Here is a 19621-nt window from a genome sequence, read left to right on the forward strand (position 1 = left end):
TTGTTTTTGACGCAAACACCAACACAAGTCAAAGTCCAATCAACAAGTGGCACAGTGTTGTAACTCTTATTTGTTACCCTTTGGTTCCTGAAATAGTCGGTGTACATATGTAGACACATGGAGGACGTTAGGGAATGACCCCCATTTCTCCCTCTCTCTCTCTCCCTCTCTCTCTCTCTCTCTGTGTGCTCAGCTGTCAGTTCACCAGCAGGCTGAGGAGAAGGTTACTGATTTTCTCCGAGTTTGGTGTGGGAGAGTATGCAGTTTACGATTGGAAAAGTCTGTCTAACAGCAAGATATAGCAATGTACATATTCTTAAAATGTCATAGAACCAGGAGAATGTGCAGAGAACCAAGCTTCAAACCTTAACTACCCCTTTGACAAGCAACTAAAATATATCATAATCTATGGAAATGAATCATTTAGTTAAGCCATATAATATATATGTTATTCATTTTAGCAAGCAAAAAGCAAGATGTAGAGCTTGTCAGCACACAATATAAAATACAATTAACAGGATATGTGTGATGATCTGGGAGCTTTAGAGATTCTGAAACACAGATTTTGAATCCTCAGGACAAAGACAATATCATTTAGAATAAATCCTAAACATTTTTCTCAGAAGTTAGCAGACACCAACTTTTTTTTTTGCTAACCACAGATGCAGTTGTGACTCTGTCCAAGTCTTTGTTTTTTGGAGATTCACAAGGACTATAAATACAAAATTCCGCACATAAACAATCATAAACAATCCCTAAAAGGCCAAAAAACAGCCGCAAATATTTTCTTTAGGACTTCTTGAGGAAAGTTTACACCAGCATGCACATTTGGACTGGACCTATGTATTATGCTGAAATTATTTTATATGCACAGTGTGAAGTCACATGATCACTCACCAGTTTTTCCATTTCCTGTTCTCGTAGCCTCTCCTCTCTCTGCCAGCGATGATATTCCAGCAGCTCGTCCTCATTGTCACTAATCTCAGAGATACTGTTCTTGTGTTCACGTGTATATAGCTTTGTGAGATTGTGTTGCTTGGTGGAGAATTCTGTCACTGTCAAACAGGACTTTTTTCTTTGGCTACTAGGGCTTGCAAGTGGAGACGTAAGAGACGGCTGAGAAAGTGGCGGCGTGTGGTCATACGTCGCCAACAGAGCTTCTCCTTGTGTTGTGAGTTTACGGTGGATCTGTGGGCTCTCAGGGACAGGCTTGGCAGGGAGGCCTTGTGAGGAATTTGGGCGCAGCGATGCTGCAGTCCCTCTGCAGAGAGGAGGAAGTTCTCTCATGCTGGGGGGCCCAAGCAGCTCCATGGTTCTGAGCTGTTGAGGGACATCTGTTTCAGATACATACTGACCCTTCTCTGTCACTGACGATGATTTATGAGTTTGGCCAGAGTTTTCTGCGCCGTGTCCTAACACTGTACTAGGTGGTGTGGGGCTTGACCTTAAGTTCCTAAGCAGGTTTGGGCTCTCCCGGGCCTTCTGTCCACTGCTATGACTGCTTGAGGCAAGAGACAGTGAGGTCCGAGGATTGGGGACAGGAGTTTGGATAGACCGGAAAGGGAATGGAGTGGTATTGTTGCTAAAGTTCTGGCCCCAAGAGTTTTCAAAAACTGAGTCCTCTCTCATGGAGCTGTTTCTTCCATTAAACATGTTTGGAGGAGAGGGCTGAGGAACAGCCTGTATCCCAGATCCTGATGATGGTGGTTTTAGAATCAAGGAGTCCTGGAGGCTCTTTGCAATGTTGTTGATTTTAGGATTAGTGTTGCTTGAAAAAGACTGATAGTTTCCATTTTCACCATGCGAGTCTGTGAAAGATTGACACAAACACTTGTGCATGAGCATTCCTGTTCGACAAACAAGAAGCTCTCTCTTTCACACACACACACACACGCACACACACGCACACACACACTCACACACACTCAAGGAGGCAGTTGTAAAGACACACATAAACAAACACAGTGGAACACCATACACCAAATGTCAGGTCAGGGAGAAAAAGAATCACCCATGAAAGGAGAATTATACATACTGTTGCTCATAGTCATTTAAATGGTAATACAAGTCTTACTGATACCAATGTTGTCTATAGGAACCAAATATGGCAACTGTGATGTTTTGCTTCGCTCTTGTGTTTTAATCCTACAGGGATCTGGAGCTGCTAAATATAAAAGCAGCAGGCCTGTACCTCATTCAGAGTAGATGAAATCAGGGCCGGTCAGGAAAGAGTGGGCCACACAGTGGGCAGGGTGTGGTGCCTCTTGCTGTACTGTTCAGACTCTGACAGCCAAACCAATAAGTTCAGAGGAGAATGGTTTCTAAATATCATCCTCAGAAAAAGGAAACACTTCCCACAATTACATAACATCACACAGAACTGTACAAATCATCCAAAATCTGGTTGCAAAGAGGAAACAACGCTTTGTCACAACAGGGTCACACACCAAAATGACAGATTTAACTAGATCACAATGTAGGCCACAGATAATTAGTTTTCAACAAGCTATTTCTGCTTCATGTTAAGGATAATAATAACTAGTAAGCTTCAGGATCAGATGAGCTGCTGATATGAAAGCAAGAGCTGTTGACTTTGTGTCACAATTGAGGAGCAGAAAAAGTAATTCAGTTGGTGCATGAAAACATTTAACCAATCAAGTGTTTCAAGTTATCTTTCATCATGTCCTCTCAGTATTTGTGAACATAAGCATATTTAAAACTTATTTGGAAACAGAATCTGATCAAGATATGTTGTCACACGCAGCACCATTCTCTGTGACCAAGCCAAAGGAAACTAGGATTAGAGGGAGCTCAAGCAACTTTTCAGTTTTTACACAAAGGTAGAAGGAAATGTCAAGAGTTTGTGAAACAATTAGCCTAAACTCAGAATAGCAGCTGAGGAAGCTATGCAGCCTTCACAGTCAATGGCCAGCATATTTCTCGGTGTTGTTTAGTTGTAAATAAATAGATATAAAAGCAAAGTTTTTACCAGTAGGCATAGTTTTTGCAGAAAGTAGTTCCTGGTTTCCTCCAGGGAGCATGCTCTTCATCCTTATGGCCTCTTCTGGATGGTTAAAGCGGAAAAGGGCTGACTTGCCAAAACACAGCATGCACCCTGTTGGAGGAGAAGACCATGAGCTGTCAGTGACGCTTCGCCTGATTATTATTTTCAGCATTTTTAGCACTTTTTTGAACAAAAGCTCTAACTTCAACCAGTCAACACCACTACATTTTTACAAAAAAAATCAGCCATACAGTTTTGTGCATATGACTGCAGTTGGTATGTTTGTTCTATTCTATTTTGTATTTATGTACTCAAACTGAACAATGTCAATAGTCCAGTTTACTTAAAATATCGTAAAGCTACAGTAGGCAGGATGCTTTTTTGGCAGTGATCAGTAATCTGAGAGAAAGACAATGAAATTGCTAAACCTCCACTGTTTACTAAATCAGTGGCATCACTGGAGACCTTGACACAATCACAGGACAGTTCAGAGCGATAGAGGATGCTTTCGTCCCTTATGTGGAAAGATCACTGCTCTAACATTGAGACAACTGCCCACACTGCAACGAAACCCACAAAAAGGAATGTGCAGTTATACACTTTGTTTTTACAAGCATTATGAGATAAATATAGTTTCCAGTACCACAATTACATGTCTATTCTTTCTCTATTTATTTATTTATTTATTTATTTATGATCTATTTCATTTGTATTTGTTATATATGTGTTATATATATATGTAAATAGCTGTAAATGTTCCTGCTGAATTCTTATTCATCAGTTTTTGATGTCCTAAGGATCAGGGGAGACTTCAATTTTGTTTTTTGACAGAACTTGCACTGAAGAAATAGTTTTTTGCAAACAAAGGCAGGGGTATCGATCATTTTGATCTCAATAAATGGGATGTGGGACAAGGGAAGCAAATGTGCAGTCCCATATAAAGCGGGACACCTGGTCACCCTCGCTTAACATGCTGAATAGAGCACAGTTATAAGCACAGAACAAAGGTGAAATGAAAGCAAGATTACTCCTATTGGCAATTGAATGTTTCATGAGTCAGTAGATATTGCTGTAACAGCGTGGGCTTATGTGTATTGAATAGATTTTTAGCCACAGTAGTGGACATTGTTCTCAATGTCTATGTTTTTTTTTATCTTGACTGTTTGATAATCCATTGTAGCTAAGCTAAGTAGCCAAACTTAATACTATGCAAGTTAATACTATGCATTTCTCATGAAATAAAAACATAAATCCAATAAATGCATGCATTGTTGTTTACAAGTACATGAACATAGATTTAGGCAATGCTAAGCAGTAATACTATTATAGACGCCAAAAAGGGCAACTTTGATGTGTAATTTACAGCAGAACAAAACCAAAAGGTGTCCTCCTTGAAAGAAAATAGTGCAGTTCTTGAATAAGAACTGCACTATTTTCTTACTTGATTTTGAAGAATACTTTCCTTCACTGTGAAATCAATAGTTTCAGGAGATTTTCCAACAATTTTGCCTACTGCAGCTTTAAAAAAGAAAAAAGAAAAATACACTTCAGCTCTATATGTGATCCTGTGAAGTAACTCACTATCTTTTTTTAAAAAAAAGTCATTCCTCTCCTTCAGTTATTTGTTTGTTTTTCATCTTCTTATACAGCAGGCAGGGTATTGACTGCTGATCTGATTTTACAACACAGACTATACTCACTTGCAATTAAACAGGAAGAGAAATCAACTCCGTTTTCTTTCCTTGTATTTCCTGGAGCTTTGAAGAATGTCTGAAATATTTCCTGAGAGTCACACGCTTCAGTTTTTTTTTCCCAGTTGTAGATATTCCACAGGGACTATAGTATCTATTCCTTTAAAATCAAGCCAAATGTGTTCCTAATAAATCTGTTTCCTCCAAAGCATTTCATGATTGTCCTTTGAATGAAGCAAAGGCTAAAGTATTCCTGTTGAGCAGCTGCAACCTCCTTAAACATAGGCTGATCACCCAGCTTCAAATGACACTGGTGTTACTGCTGGCTTGGATCCCATGGCAAGGGGCTGAGGGGGTGGAACTGTTGTGCTTTTTTTACAGCAAGCATGTTACTGGGTGAACATTGTGGAGCTGGATTGTGGTTTTTTTTTTTCACTTTGCTTGCATTTGAGTCACTTAACAGCAGTGGCAACCTGTCAATAGAGGGTGCTAGGGTGCTGCCCCATCTGTCTCACATGAAGAAGAAGTTGTTAATCACATAAAATAATTTTACAAAAACATGAACATTTGAATAAATGAGCTATACATTATACAGTCTGTAGGTACCATGTGTAATCTGCATTTAATGTAGTTTAAAAATGTTCTCACTCAATTACAGCGAGTGAAGGGTCCTCAGGGTGCAAAACTCTTTACCATAGACTCCATAGACCACAGCTGTCATTTTTTATCACCAGCTGCCAGCCGCCCAGTCTTGTTCTATACCTTTGTATTATACTACTGTACATCAATGTGAGCTTTCTGGGAGGAGAAACAATGTGGACTATTGTTTTACTCAATCACTTGTAATGAGGACTGCAATTATAGAACATTTTTAATCAATTTATCAGTATATAGGGGATATATAGTAACAGAGAGGTAATAAACCAGAACAAAGCAAGCAAAGCAGTCATTTGCCTGCAGTCAGTCAGATGGGAGAGACTAAGAGATACAGTAATAGCTGAAGATGGAGAGAGGTGAAGGATTGTTGAGCGGAATGTTTCATTTTAACAAGCCGAGTGTCAGAACCATTGATAAAACAAAGGTTTTCTGCAATATGACAACTACCTGGGTGTCATGGCACAATTTATTGACAATGACTGGAATTTGCAATCGTTTGCCTTGACTGTAAAAAAAACAGATTGCTGAAACCTGCACAAAAGAATTCCTCAGCGCCAACGCGTGGAAAGTAAGTGGCAAACGAACCACTCTAGGCACCAATAGTGTTCATAAAATGCTGGCAGCTGCCCAGCAACTTCCATTTGAACACCTACCCTATGTGACTGACTATGCTTTGTTCCTTCATTTGTTAGTTTTCTCTCTCTCGCCCTCTATCATGACAAAATGTGAATGTCTGAGTTTCTAAGGACATTCTCAGGTGGATTTTTTTGTTGTTAACACTTGTTCTTGTTACATATAGGATGGCGGTCACCCATGTTGAGCCTTTATTTTAAGATTACCTGGTTGGCACTTGATAGGCCTGATCTTATAGGCCTGAGTCTCTTTGAAACCACATAGTTCTATGTAGTTCTGTGTTTAAAAAGAAAGATAAAATTAAACAATTCTGTCTGAAATGCACATATCTGACTACTCATGAATTTACTCATTAGAAGAAAAGCAAACTTTTTATCGCGATTAATCTAGATTAGCAAATTACATGTGAATTTTTTTTTTAATCTATTGACAGACCTAATATATATATACAGTATATACTGTATATAATAAAAACTCAAAGCAATTGGAAAAAAAGTATAAAAACATTTAATTGTCAGTTTATTCCAACTTGGAATAATGGAAAATATACCACTACTAGTTCTGGTAATAATAATGATAATGACAATGATAATAACAATGATAATGATAATGATAATGATAATACTTCCATTTACTACCGGTTTATCCTCCACATGAGGGTCAGGGGGTGCTGTGGTGCAGGGGGTGCTGTGCCAATCTCAGCTGACAGGGTGATAGGCGGGGTACACCCTGGACAGTTGATTATATTAATAATAATAATACTAATAATAATAATAAGAAGAGGAACAACAACAACAAACTTCATCCACACTTAGTAGTAAAGTAGTAAAATGAAAATATACATGAAAATGTAACAAAAAGGTTTCAAGACCACCAAAAAATATAATGAGAATGATAAAAAAAAAGAAAATGACTTCAACAGAAACTCAAACATCATATTACTGCAGCTCACAGATCTGTGACTATATGCTACCTTGTGTCAGGCGATACGGTTTGGTCATGGTGAGGCCATCCACAGAACACTGGTTTCCACATGGGTACAAGGTGAAAATGCTTGCCTCCTTTTCAATGTAGCAATGCTGTGCTGCAATACCAGGACCCTGCAGAGGGATGTCTGACCCCTCACTGCCCAGTGTGGTTCTTCCTGCAGACAAGAGAAACATGTTATCTGTGTCACTTACTAGACTACCATTTGAACCAGTGAATCTTAGGTTACTCTTATACTGGTATTTTATTATTAATATTATTGAGACTGCGCCAGCTGGAGCTCGAGTCCCATAGAGCGGTAAACGCGCTCCGTGATTCCGCGGGTGCTACGGGTAAGTCTCCCTTCTCCACCACTGATTCTGTCCATTTTGACATTGGAAAAAATATTGTGTTGGTGCCTACCTTTCGTGAGGCCGAAGTGGACTCGTATTTTAATGCCTTTGAGTGAATAGCTTCTGCTCTGCAGTGGCCTAGTGATGTTTGGCCACTGTTGGCAAAATTCATGGGAATGCTCAAGAGGTAGATCTGCGCTCCCCTTAGAGGAGAGCTTACAGTATGAGTCAGTCAAATCAGCAATATTACGCGCATATGAAGTGGTCCCGGAGGCTTATCGCCAAAAATTCAGGAAACACCAGAAAAATAGAAATCAAACCTTTGTTGAATTTGCGAGAGAGAAAACTACATTGTTTGACAAATGGACAGCTGCCTGTAAAGTTGATGGTCTTACTTCGCTGCGGGAATTAATGTTATTAGAGGATTTTAAACAGTGTCTGTCTGAGCGTATAGTCACGTATTTAAATGAACAAAAGGTGATGACACTCTCCTCAGTGGCCGTGTTAGCTGACGAGTTTGTCCTAACGCACAAGTGTTTTCTTCCACTCATGTGGACCAGCCGCACTGAGCTGCAGCACGACAGAACGGGGCTTCACAGGGGGTGAGCATAAAGAAGGAAGAAAAGAACAGCAGATCCCTCCGAGTGTCACAGCCAAAAGGTGTAGGGGTAATAAAACGCGAGACGAGAGTGAGTGTCGGGCACAGTGACGATTCGGCACTAATTGTGACACAAAGTCCGAGGATATCAGACCTCGATGATGGATTAAAGGAGCGCCCTCTCTCGCACCACAGCGCTCGGTTATCAAATTCAGATATGTTAAAGGTGTTACCATCTCAGCTGACTCACCTCTCAGATGAACAGCAACAAGACATCATGGATTTAGTTAACTGTTTTTCCTGTTTCTTTAGCGACATTCCCACCCAAACCACTGTCCTTCAGCATGACATAGATATTAAGGGCACCAAGCCGATCAAACAACACCCATACCATGTTAACCCAGTGAAACGGGCCATAATGAGACAGGAAACAGAATATCTACTACGTAATGGGTTAGCCAAACCAAGTACCAGTCCTTGGAGCTCCCCTTGTGTCTTAGAGACCAAAGCAGATGGGTCTCCTCGGTTTATAACCGACTTTCGAAAGGTCAATGCTGTGATGGTGCCAGACTCCTACCCTTTACCTAGGATGGAGGATTGTGTAGATAATTTGGGCGCAGCTAAATTTGTAAGCAAACTCGACTTACTGAAGGGATATTGGCAGGTACCACTAACAGACTGAGCCTCTACAATATCCTGCCTGCAGTATACGGTGATGGCATTCGGCATGTGTAATGCCCCTGCAACTTTCCAAAGGCTTGTAAACATAGTTTTAGCTGGGGTCGATAACTGTAACGCCTATCTGGACGATTTAATTGTATACTCAGTTACCTGGGAGCAGCATCTTCGAACCCTGAAGCAAGTGTTCACTCGTCTAGCACAAGCGTCTCTTACACTGAATTTGGCCAAATGTGAGTTCGGCAGAGCCACTGTCACCTACTTGGGAAGGGAAGTGGGTCAGGGCCAAGTGCGCCCCATAGAGGCCAAAGTCTCAGCAATAATAGACTGTCCGGTTCCTTCCACTAGGAGAGCCCTCTGTAGATTTCTAGGCATGGCTGGGTATTACCGTAGCTTCTGCAGAAATTTTTCCAGTATGGTTAATGACACTGACTAATCTGGTCAGTCCAAAGGTAGATTTTGTATGGACCCCAGCACGCCTTTGAAAATGTAAAGGTCCTCCTGAGTCATACTCCAGTGCTCGCTGCTCCAGAGCTCTCTAAACCCTTTAAACTGGAAGTAGATGCAAGTAGGGTCGACGTGGGTTCAGTGCTGTTACAAATGGATGATGATGGGGTTGATCATCCAGTGAGTTACTAGTCACGTAAACTACTCAAGCACCAAGAAAGCTACTCTACCATAGAAAAGGAAACACTGGCTTTGCTGTTGGCACTGCAACACTTTGGGGTATACGTTGGATCTAGTCCTTTGCCCGTTGTGGCCTTTACGGACCATAATCGGCTAGTCTTTCTTGCGCGTATGTACAACCATAACCATAGGCTAATGCGATGGGCATAAATGTTTGTATGAAGCGCTGGTGTTAAGTTTTTTCAGTGCATGTGGTTCATGGAGGTTAGTTTGGTTGTTGCGGGGACAGGGCATGCTCTAGCAGGGGAAAATGAAGAAAAACACTGCGTTAAACTCTGACTTTCTGTATCCCCCAATAGTTTAGGGGTGCTGTTCCAATGTGTATTTCGGTTTTTAGGGAGCAGTATAATAGTGAGGTTTTCCTTTGTAGTTTTTCTTTTGTTAATCTAGGCTCCATGTTAGAGAGATTTCTCCTTTTGTTCTATTTATTTATTGATTTGAGCAGCATCCACTCGCCCTTTGTTCCCAGTAATACCTCACCTCCTTTTGTTAATTGAACCAATTTGAAATTATAATTAATAAATATCTTTGTTTAACCGTAAAACATCTGTTTTTTATATACCTGGTCGTAACAACATTATTCTGTTATAATTTCTTGTCCTTACATTAGTGTAGTCATATTTCCAGTCATATCTGTTTTTGTTGTCGTTTCTTTTCTTTTAAAAATAACAGTTTACAGTGCAGTTGCAATAAATGCAGTAGTCCATTTTAGTCAGGAGGCTACTTTTAGTTGTAATATTTAAAGGCGACATAAACTGGCAAGTGTATTTCAACATCATGGTTTCCCACACTTGAAAAGGGAAGAAAATGGACCAGACTCAGGATTTCATTCTCTCTCTTGAGTTTATTGACCAGTAACAAAGTGGTGGTCGTTGTAGGTGAAAAACCTTTAAACATACAAAACAAAACAATTTCATTAAATAAATAAAGTTCTATTTAAGTACAGTATTTAAATAAACAATTCAAATGAATATTCCCACATTTAATTCAAACATTTAAATTAAGCAAATACTGTATAAATAAATTAAATAAACTAGTTCCACTTTTTAGAACCATTGCCCTTAATCAACTTGACATTTTATATTTTAACCAAGATTATTTTACATATTTATCAAGACATCTTCAATTACCATTAACCGAAATTAAAACAATCCAGGCGATTTTAATATAAACATAATTATTTCTTTTTTGTCCAAACAATAAGCGCACAGCGCATCAACATCAGTCCATCTCTGTCCGAAAAAAAGAGCTGCGAGCTTACCGGTAGCCTCCTTGATCCTTTCTGCTTCCATGCGTGTTTTACTCCTGTGGTTATTCAGCTTTCGTTGCTTCTGCTGCCGTTTGTTGCGTTGCAAGCTACTGACTGAATGCTCACTTCTTATTTTTGTTTCCGGGGTTTCTGCCGTGCGTTCCTAATGAGTGCGATTGTGATCACCTGTTGATGCGTTGCGGAGCCGTGCGCTCGCTGTTGCGCGCATGCAGTTGCGAGCCCGTCGTCACATGCACCCGCTCGTAGGCAATACCCGGCAGATCGGCGAAACACCTCCCACTCGATCTTTGCGTCATGGCATGACATGGAAAGATCGCACTTCTCAGGCGAGCTGGTGCTAGTTGACTTGATCCTCTGTTGGGATGAGGACGATGAGACGCCGCACGTCCCGATGCAGTATGGTACCCTGGCAATCCTTTTCCTTCGATCCGGACACAGGTTTCGGAGTCTTTACCTGGACACACCCACTCGGAGAGACCTTCACGTGGACATCCCGGACGATGCCTTTGGGATCTGCATTCACACTGATGACTCTTGCTAGCTTGAATTGCCCTCTCAGTGCATTCTGGTCGCAGAGCCAGACGATGTCTCCAATGGCAACGTTCCTTTTTTCAGTATGCCACTTGTTGCGGATGAACAGGTTGGGACCTGCAAGTTGGCTCCAGGACTTCCAAAAGTGGCTCACTTGCATTTGCATTTCTTGTAGCCTTTTGAAGGGGTAAGTGGTGTAGTCAAATGCCTTGAAATCTCCACTCTGTGTGGCTCGACCAAGCAACAGGGTGTTCGGAGTGATGTATCGTACACGGTCTTCACGGCTCTGGACTCTGGCATCGATGGGCCTTTCGTTGGCAAGGTTGGCAGCTAGCTTGAGCACTGTCAGGAATTCACTGAAGGTAAGGCCTTCTCCTTTACCAAGACTTTGGAGAGCTCGTTTAGTGATCTTTACAGCAGCTTCAGCAGCGCCATTTCGGTGAGGTGAATCGGCTGGAAGGATTCTCCACGTCCAGTCGGTACCATTCTTGCCAGCATATCCTTCAAGTGAGTCGTTGTTTTGTTGTCTCAGGTAAGTATACATCTCTTCCAGGACAGGTTTTGCTCCAATAAAGTTCGTGCCTGGATCGGACCAGATCTTTTGAGGATGCCCTCGGACAGAAGTGAACCTCTGGTAAGCAAGAAGAAAGCTCTCTGTTGATAGCGTGTTTGCCAGTTCGACATGGATAGCTCGACTCGACATACAGCAGAAGAGTACGCCCCATACTTTCATGCTCACTCTCCTCTTGACATCATCTTTTACTAGGTATGGTCCGAACAGGTCGACAGACGTGAATTGAAATGGTGCAGCCGGATTCGTCCTCTCTTCAGGTAAGTCTCCCATTATTTGCTGACAGGTTCTTGCTTTAGCTTTCTTGCAAACGATACACTTGTCAACGACTTTTTGGGCAATAATTCTTCCTCTGATGACCCATGCTTTGTTTCGCATCCGCAGCAAAGTTCCTGCCACTCCTTCATGCCCCTCACTGTGTGCTTCTCGGGCTAGGAGAGTGGAGATCCAGGCCTGGAAAGGTAACAGGGGAACAGCTCTATCGTCCTCTTTGAATGTCTGGATCCTGCCACCACACATCAGGAGTCCGCTTGCTTGGTCCTTGTAAACGACCAGTCTGTCAGTTGTTGTGTTTGGAAAGTGTACGCCCTCTTGTGCTGCAAGGCATAGAGTCCGGAAGACATCTTCTCTTTCCTTGGCCGTGATGACGCCAGATGAATGTTCTGCCTCCCACTTTTCTTGATCTCCAACCTTTGCACACAGGAACCTCTCCACTGCTCTCCAAGTCCATGCTATTGCCCCGACCAGCTGCCTTAGACTGCTGAAGCGCTTTTCATCCAATAGCTTTTGGACTGCTGCTACTGCCGTTGGTCTTCTGGACTTGGACTCTGTCTCCTGGATTGTGATTTGATCTTGTGCTTTCAGTTGACTTCGGGTGAGTGCTGCGACAAAAGTTTTCTTCTGTATTTTTGTGATATTGTCTCTTGCTTGTGCGGCAACATCTTTTGCTGATTTTTTCGGCCACTCACTCTCAGGAAGCTGAAGGAACTTCGGACCCGACTGCCACTCGGATTCCTCAGTTAGGTCATCAGGACTGGCCCCTCTGGTGATGATGTCTGCAATGTTCACCGGCCCTGGGATCCACCACCAATCTCGAACGTCAGTGCTGCTCTGGATTTCGCCAACTCGGTTTGCGAAGAAGGTCTGGTAGCCATAACTTTCTCGCTGTATTGCGCCCAAGATGGTTTGGCTGTCGACAAGATGGTACCACCTCTCCACATCGATTCGGCAGTGTTTCTGGAAGTAGTTCTTCAGCCGAGCTGCAAAGACAGCTCCACACATCTCTGCCTTCACAGCGTCACCCTTGTGGTCAAGAGGAGTCAGCTTGGCTTTTGACTCAACTAGCCTCACGACGACATCATGGTTGCGACTCCATCTTAGGTACAGCACGGCGCCATAAGCATGCTCACTGCCGTCAGAGAATGTGATGGCACATGGTCTTCCTCCTGGATCTGGTGGCGTGAGAGCTCTGGTGAATCGGAGTAGGCTCAGATCAGCACTCTTGGAGGAGCTTTATGGCATCTTCTCTGAGTTCTTTGGACAAGGCAGCATCCCAGGTGTCTTCTATGTTGTACAGCACTTTTGCTTCTTGAAAAGCTCTTCGGATCAGGATGGCTCCCTTCTGTTTCACTGGAGCCACAAGGCCGAGTGGATCATAAAGACCAGAGACTTGGCTTAACAGTTCTCTTCTAGTGAGTGGGTCTGGGGTTTGTTCTCTCACTTCTTCTCTCAGTAAGTCCTGGCCCAGGCGCATTTTTCTCCTCCTCTTGGAGAAGTTCACTGCAACCATGACATGTAGCTTGTCGTCTTCAATGGTATAACCGAGGCCTAGGGCTTTGTTGTCCTCTTCGGTGAGCTGGTTCGGCAGAATCATGGTCTTTGACTCCATTTTCTCACCTCTTCTCCCTTTCCTCCCACTTTGATCCGAGTAGACCCAGGGCTTCATGAAAAATCCTCCTGCTTTAAGGATCTGCTCAATGTTGGACGTGAGACGCTTCAGGTGGTTGAGGTCATTGTGAGAAGTCAGAAGATCATCGACATAGGCGTCTTCCTCCAGCACACGTTTCTCCTCTTTGAAATGGCTGAACGAAGGCAAGTTGGCGGTCTCTCGCATGGCGACTTGGGCTATACAACCAGCAGGCTTGTCTCCAATGTTGACTCTTGTTATGGCAAAATCTTCGATCTCAGCATCTTCAGTGTCACGCCACAGAAACCGGTGCAGGTGGACCTCTCTTTCCTCCAGCCAGACAGAGTTGTACATCTTGCGGATGTCACCAAGGGCAGCAAAGATACCAGTTCGGAACCTCAGCAGGACACCTCTGATCGGATTCAGGACGTCAGGACCTTTGATCAGCATATCGTTCAAGCTCAGGCCTCTGTACTTCTGGCTGCTGTTCCATACTAGCCTCACTGGGGTGGAGACTGAATGTGGATTTGGTGCAACCAGGTGACTTATGTACCACACTGGCCCAGTCCAGCTTTGCAGAACTTCTTGGGACAGCTTCACTGCTGCTTTGCGATTCAGCATTTCATGGACTTGTGAAGCGTAGGCCATCTTCCATTCTGGTTCCTTCGCCAGCTGCTTCTCCATTCTGTAGAATGTGGCTTCAACCGCTCTCTTATTGTTCGGTATAGATGCTGGATCTTCAGCCCATGGATACTTAGTGTGCCAGTGTGGTTCAGAGCTGTGATGGTCTCCGTTCACGTATGTCAAGCCATCTCTCACCATCTCCATCTCTCTTTCTTCCGCCAGCGTCATTTCTTTCCCTCCGGGTTGGCAATTTCCGCAGCGACATCCTCCGCATCTCGGCTCCAATGCTTTCCCATTTCCACCACGTGCGTGCCTCCAACGGTCTTGCCAAGCGGGCCGTCCCAGAGCACCAGGTCACCGACAGAACAAACTTTCTGGGGTACCAGCTGCCCTTCTTTGTGGCTGATCAGAAGTTGTATTTCCCTCGGTCTTGCAAGGTCTTGGAGAGCAACATCTGGGAAGATTTTCTGCAACTTGGCAGCTGGAACATGTCTGTGAACTTCAGCAATTGTATCAAGTCCATAGCAGATTAGTTGATGTGACTTGAGGGTCCCTCTTGGTGTGCTGACACGTATCCTGAGGAGGTAGCGCTTTGTTGCGACCGACACCTTCATCCCTCCAACACCGTAAACCACCAGCGTCACGTCTTCATTTCTCAGGTTCAGCTTGCTCGCAGCTTTGTGTGTTATGTAGTTTGTGTCTGATGCCAGGTCAATGAGGGTCCCGATCTTTTGTCCATCGTTGGCAGTGACGTTGAGGAGCATTAGGATTACTGGGTACTCGCTTAAGAAGTTCTCCTCCAGAAGGCCTCGCTCTGCTGCAGTGGAGTTGTATGCCCTGGACGCTATATTGCAGAAGGCGTCTTGACACTGCTGCGCCAGCTCTGGTGTAAGTTTGGAGAGGAACTTTTCTTGAGTCTCTGTGTATCTTTTGCCCTCGGCTCTCACTGGACTTGATTTGGGTGTTCGTTGGAGCTGGGATCTGGCAACTAGACAGAGAAGGTAATGGTGTTGGTCTTTGCACTCAGAATTCCCACACAGGTAAGTTGTTTTCTTGCAGTAGTCATCGTTGTGGACTTCAAGGCATCGCTTGCAAGCACCAAGTTGTTGTGCTGCGTCCCTCTTCTCCGATGGCTTGAGGTTGGTCCTAAACTTTCTGCAGAAGTATAACTTCTTTCTGTGCTTTGGGTCACCACAAATGATGCAGCCTACTGTTTCATTGCTGGACTTGGTAGCTTTTGTTCTGGCGTGCTTTAGGAACTTGGTCTTCTCCTTGGCGGGTTCGACGACTGATCTAATTGTTCATATATGGACTTCTGTGATTTCAGATACGTGATAAGCTTGTCAAAGCGGTTGTGGCGGTTAACACCATTTCCTTCATCAGCAGCATAGGTGAGCCAGTCTTTTTTTAAAGTCTCTGGGAGCTTGCCCTCAATGGATTTGGTCACCATCGGGTTCTTTATGGCATCTGCATTGTCCAGTTCACTTAGATCATAAAGGGCTTTTTCCACAGTTTGGATGAGCTCTATGACATTCCTTGGCTGACCACTCCTGACTGACGGGGTTGCTTGAAGCTCTTCAACAATCTCGAGAACGATGTTGGCTTGATTCCCAAACCGGTTCTCCAGGGTTTGGAAGATATCGTCTGATGAGTTGTATGTTGACAGGCATAGATCTTTGGTCATCTTCTCATTGAGGCTATCAAGCAGTTGAAATTTCTTCACTTCTTTGGAGCCAGTCGGTTCACCTTGCTTCTGTAGAGCCTCCCATTCTTGCCTCCATCTGTAGTAGCTTCGCTGGTTGCCAGCAAACTTCGGTAGGGCTGTGGCTTTTAGCTTTATTGCTGCAACTGCACGGCGGCCTGGGGGCTCCTCTTCAGTGTCCACTTTTATCTTTGCTGCTTTGATGAAGGCAGCCTTCCGTGACACCAGCTGGGGAAGGTGCACCTCAAGCTCTCTTAGACGGGCATTGAAGTCTCTTTGCTCTGCAGACGGAGCCCAGCGGTTCCAGTTTTGGTGCGCTTCTTTTGCCTTCTGCACCAACTTTTCAAAGTGAGTCAGCATGAACTCATATGCTTCCAAAGTCACATCTAGCTGGGTGGAGGATACATTCTTGCACTCAACTTCAGCAACATGTAGAGCTAAGGACAGTTCTTTTTCTCCATAAACATCCCAGAGTGTCTTTTGAATGAGGAGTTTAACTTCCTTCGTCTTCTGCTCACAAAGCTGCTCCGTTTGTTTCAGGTCGGCTTTCAATGGGTCGCTCAGCTCCTGTGCAGTAGTTACATCGGACTCTGCTATGTAGGCCGCCTCCATTTCTTCATTCGCCTCCATGACTCTGGAGCTCTCCAATGTGAGCTTCTTGAAGTTTTCTTTTAACTCCTCCATGGACATCTCTGTGTGGGTCCTCGTAATGCTGTTAGCAAGACGGGAGAAAAGTCTCTTAGCTGTGGTCCTCTCCACCTTTAGATCATCTAGTGACTTTGCCATTTTGTTTCCTTCAGCTGACAGACAGCAGGCTCGATCCTCCAGGCCCCTAGGTGGAGTATTTTCCCTCTCGGTTGTGGCCGCAGGTGGAGTCTTCACTGGTCACTGGTCACAGGCGGTTTTTCACTGGCAAGTGTATTTCAACATCATGGTTTCCCACACTTGAAAAGGGAAGAAAATGGACCAGACTCAGGATTTCACTCTCTCTCTTGAGTTTATTGACCAGTAACAAAGTGGTGGTCGTTGTAGGTGAAAAACCTTTAAACATACAAAATAAAACAATTTCATTAAATAAATAAAGTTCTATTTAAGTACAGTATTTAAATAAACAATTCAAATGAATATTCCCACATTTAATTCAAACATTTAAATTAGGCAAATACTGTATAAACAAATTAAATAAACTAGTTCCACTTTTTAGAACCATTGCCCTTAATCAACTTGAGATTTTATATTTTAACCAAGATTATTTTACATATTTATCAAGACATCTTCAATTACCATTAACCGAAATTAAAACAATCCAGGCGATTTTAATATAAACATAATTATTTCTTTTTTTGTCCAAACAATAAGCGCACAGCGCATCAACATCAGTCCATCTCTGTCCGAAAAAAGAGCTGCGAGCTTACCGGTAGCCTCCTTGATCCTTTCTGCTTCCATGCGTGTTTTACTCCTGTGGTTATTCAGCTTTCGTTGCTTCTGCTGCCGTTTGTTGCGTTGCAAGCTACTGACTGAATGCTCACTTCTTATTTTTGTTTCCGGGGTTTCTGCCGTGCGTTCCTAATGAGTGCGATTGTGATCACCTGTTGATGCGTTGCGGAGCCGTGCGCTGCGGAGCCGTGCGCTCGCTGTTGCGCGCATGCAGTTGCAAGCCCGTCGTCACATGCACCCGCTCGTAGGCAATACCCGGCAGATCGGCGAAACATAAACAGTTCAGCGAAAATAGTGTTGTATTGTTTTCCTGGGCTCTGCGAAGCGGATCGGCACTTCCGTAATTTGTAGTTCTTCACGTAGTTTCTACTGAATTGATGACTCCTAGGTGAACTTTGACTTGGATGAATGAGAATCTACACAGACAAATTAGTTTACCTTCCAACAGTGGTAACAAAGTGATCGCTGTACTCAGTCGACCACTTCCCAGACTGACCAGGTGGGGACGCTCTGCCTGGACTTTCAAGGACTTGCCAGTCTCAATGAGGTCTAAAGGAGTACTCTGTCAAAACAAAGTCTTATCATTCAGGAGAAGGACATATCGATTCAGTTTCTCACATCAGCTCTGTGCAGCAACCTAACAGTGAAAATGACAAGTATAATGGAAGATACATTTAATTTTAAAATTGAATACGAGACCTTCAAACAGCCTTGTGTATGTTATCATGCTTACATTCAACAGATTCAGACATGACATACTGTGAATAAAAAGTAAAACAGCTACAACTGATTAAACAGCAGGATGCTTTACTGCTTCTTCCTAAATTGAATAAACAGTTTTACATTCTTTCAGAATTATGCCACTCTTTAGTTCTATCTTGCAATGTGAAAGAAGTATCGTGAGTAACCAGAGATTGAAAAACTGTTAGTTGGACTGACCTGTAGAACCTGGTGTGTCTGTCGTATATGTTGCAGTTTACTTCTATTCATGTGGTCCATGTTGGCTGGTTTGTCAGAACTATCACATGAAGGTCCTGAAGTAAGCACAGAGAGAGAGAGATAGAGAGATAGAGAGAGGGGGGGAGAGGGAGAGAGAGAGAATGAATGGGTGCACTGAGAACATTTCTGCTACAGTTGTGGTACAATGGGAGCCGTGCTTTCCTCAGAAACCCTTGTGCCCCAGTCAAATGCCCATGTGACCAAACCATTATACTAGATGATTGTTTCTCCAGAGCAAGCCAAACAAACTGAACCAGGCATTAATTTATAACAGTCTAACTGGAATTAAAAACCTGATATTTTGTGAAAATTATCGCAACCAAGCTTTTACAGGAGCAGCAAGATGTGGAAATGAATTCTGCAGGTGTGTGAAGAGGTCTCTCTTTTGTTTTCTTATACTGTGTGCAATAGTGTGTGTTGTGGTTTCATAATTTATTATTTTGTGCAATACCATATTTATATTTATTCTTAATTCAGTTTATGTCACTTGTTTTCATGTTCGGCTTAATATGTTTGCTTTATTTATTTTGTATTTATTTTGTATTTTTAATTTTTATTTGGTGTGATATTTTTTACTCAAATAAATAAAATCTTGAATACACACATGCAGTTTCTGTGTGATTGTATGAAAGTTGATTGTGAAATTGACTGCTGCGATGCAAGGGGGCGCCAGCTAAAATCTTGCCTAGGGCACCAAATTACTCAGGGCCGGCACTGCTCGCCTGGCACCTAGCTGCTATACTCTGCTGCTTCATTTGGTTTGGTGTCAAATAAAGACTGTTGTTCAAGTAAACCTGCTTGTTTGTGCTGCAATTGGGTCCAGTCAATACCCGTTGCAAAGTGGTCCAGATTACCTGCCATAGTTTTCTGTTTAAAGCTGGTATCCAAGTCTTTCACTATCATAAGGGTTGCTTTTCGTGGAAACACTACAGTCTATTTGTCGGCCATTAATTAATGGGAATTATGGGAATCAAAATCAGAATCACCTTTATTGTCATTATACAGTGTACAACGAGATTAAAGGACAGCTCTAGTGCAAGTGAAGAGATGAAAGCATAGAAGAAGAAACAACAAAACAGTGCACCAGTACCTTCGATAAGTATTCAAGTATTCAAAGTATTTACAGTGGGAGCCAGTAAGGGAAATATGCAGTATATGATAGTGCATACAGTACATTGTACAGCATAGTGGATGGATGTTATTTTAAATGTTTATTGCACTTGGTAAAAGGAGAGGAAAGTTGCACGTTTACAATACAGTATATACAATACATACTGTACAACGGTAGATGTACGTGGGGTGTGTATATTGCAC

The 19621-nt window shown here is 42.9% G+C and overlaps 1 protein-coding gene across 2 annotated transcripts in view; it reads right to left on the bottom strand.

Annotated features, from left to right (window-relative positions):
* Window positions 1-19621, bottom strand: part of LOC122779312 (pleckstrin homology-like domain family B member 1) — a 55167-nt gene that overhangs the window by 25414 nt on the left and 10132 nt on the right. For both annotated transcript variants that reach the window (XM_044041501.1, XM_044041502.1), the window contains exons 2-6: window positions 18248-18342; window positions 17747-17870; window positions 6959-7129; window positions 2990-3115; window positions 898-1808 (exon numbers count right to left, since the gene is read on the bottom strand). In XM_044041501.1, coding sequence (XP_043897436.1) covers window positions 898-1808; window positions 2990-3115; window positions 6959-7129; window positions 17747-17870; window positions 18248-18307 — 1392 coding nt within the window. In that variant the 5' untranslated portion in view covers window positions 18308-18342. The remainder of the gene's footprint in view (window positions 1-897; window positions 1809-2989; window positions 3116-6958; window positions 7130-17746; window positions 17871-18247; window positions 18343-19621) is intronic.

The sequence above is a fragment of the Solea senegalensis genome, linkage group LG13 (assembly GCF_019176455.1).
Source record: "Solea senegalensis isolate Sse05_10M linkage group LG13, IFAPA_SoseM_1, whole genome shotgun sequence".
Lineage (NCBI taxonomy): Eukaryota > Metazoa > Chordata > Actinopteri > Pleuronectiformes > Soleidae > Solea > Solea senegalensis.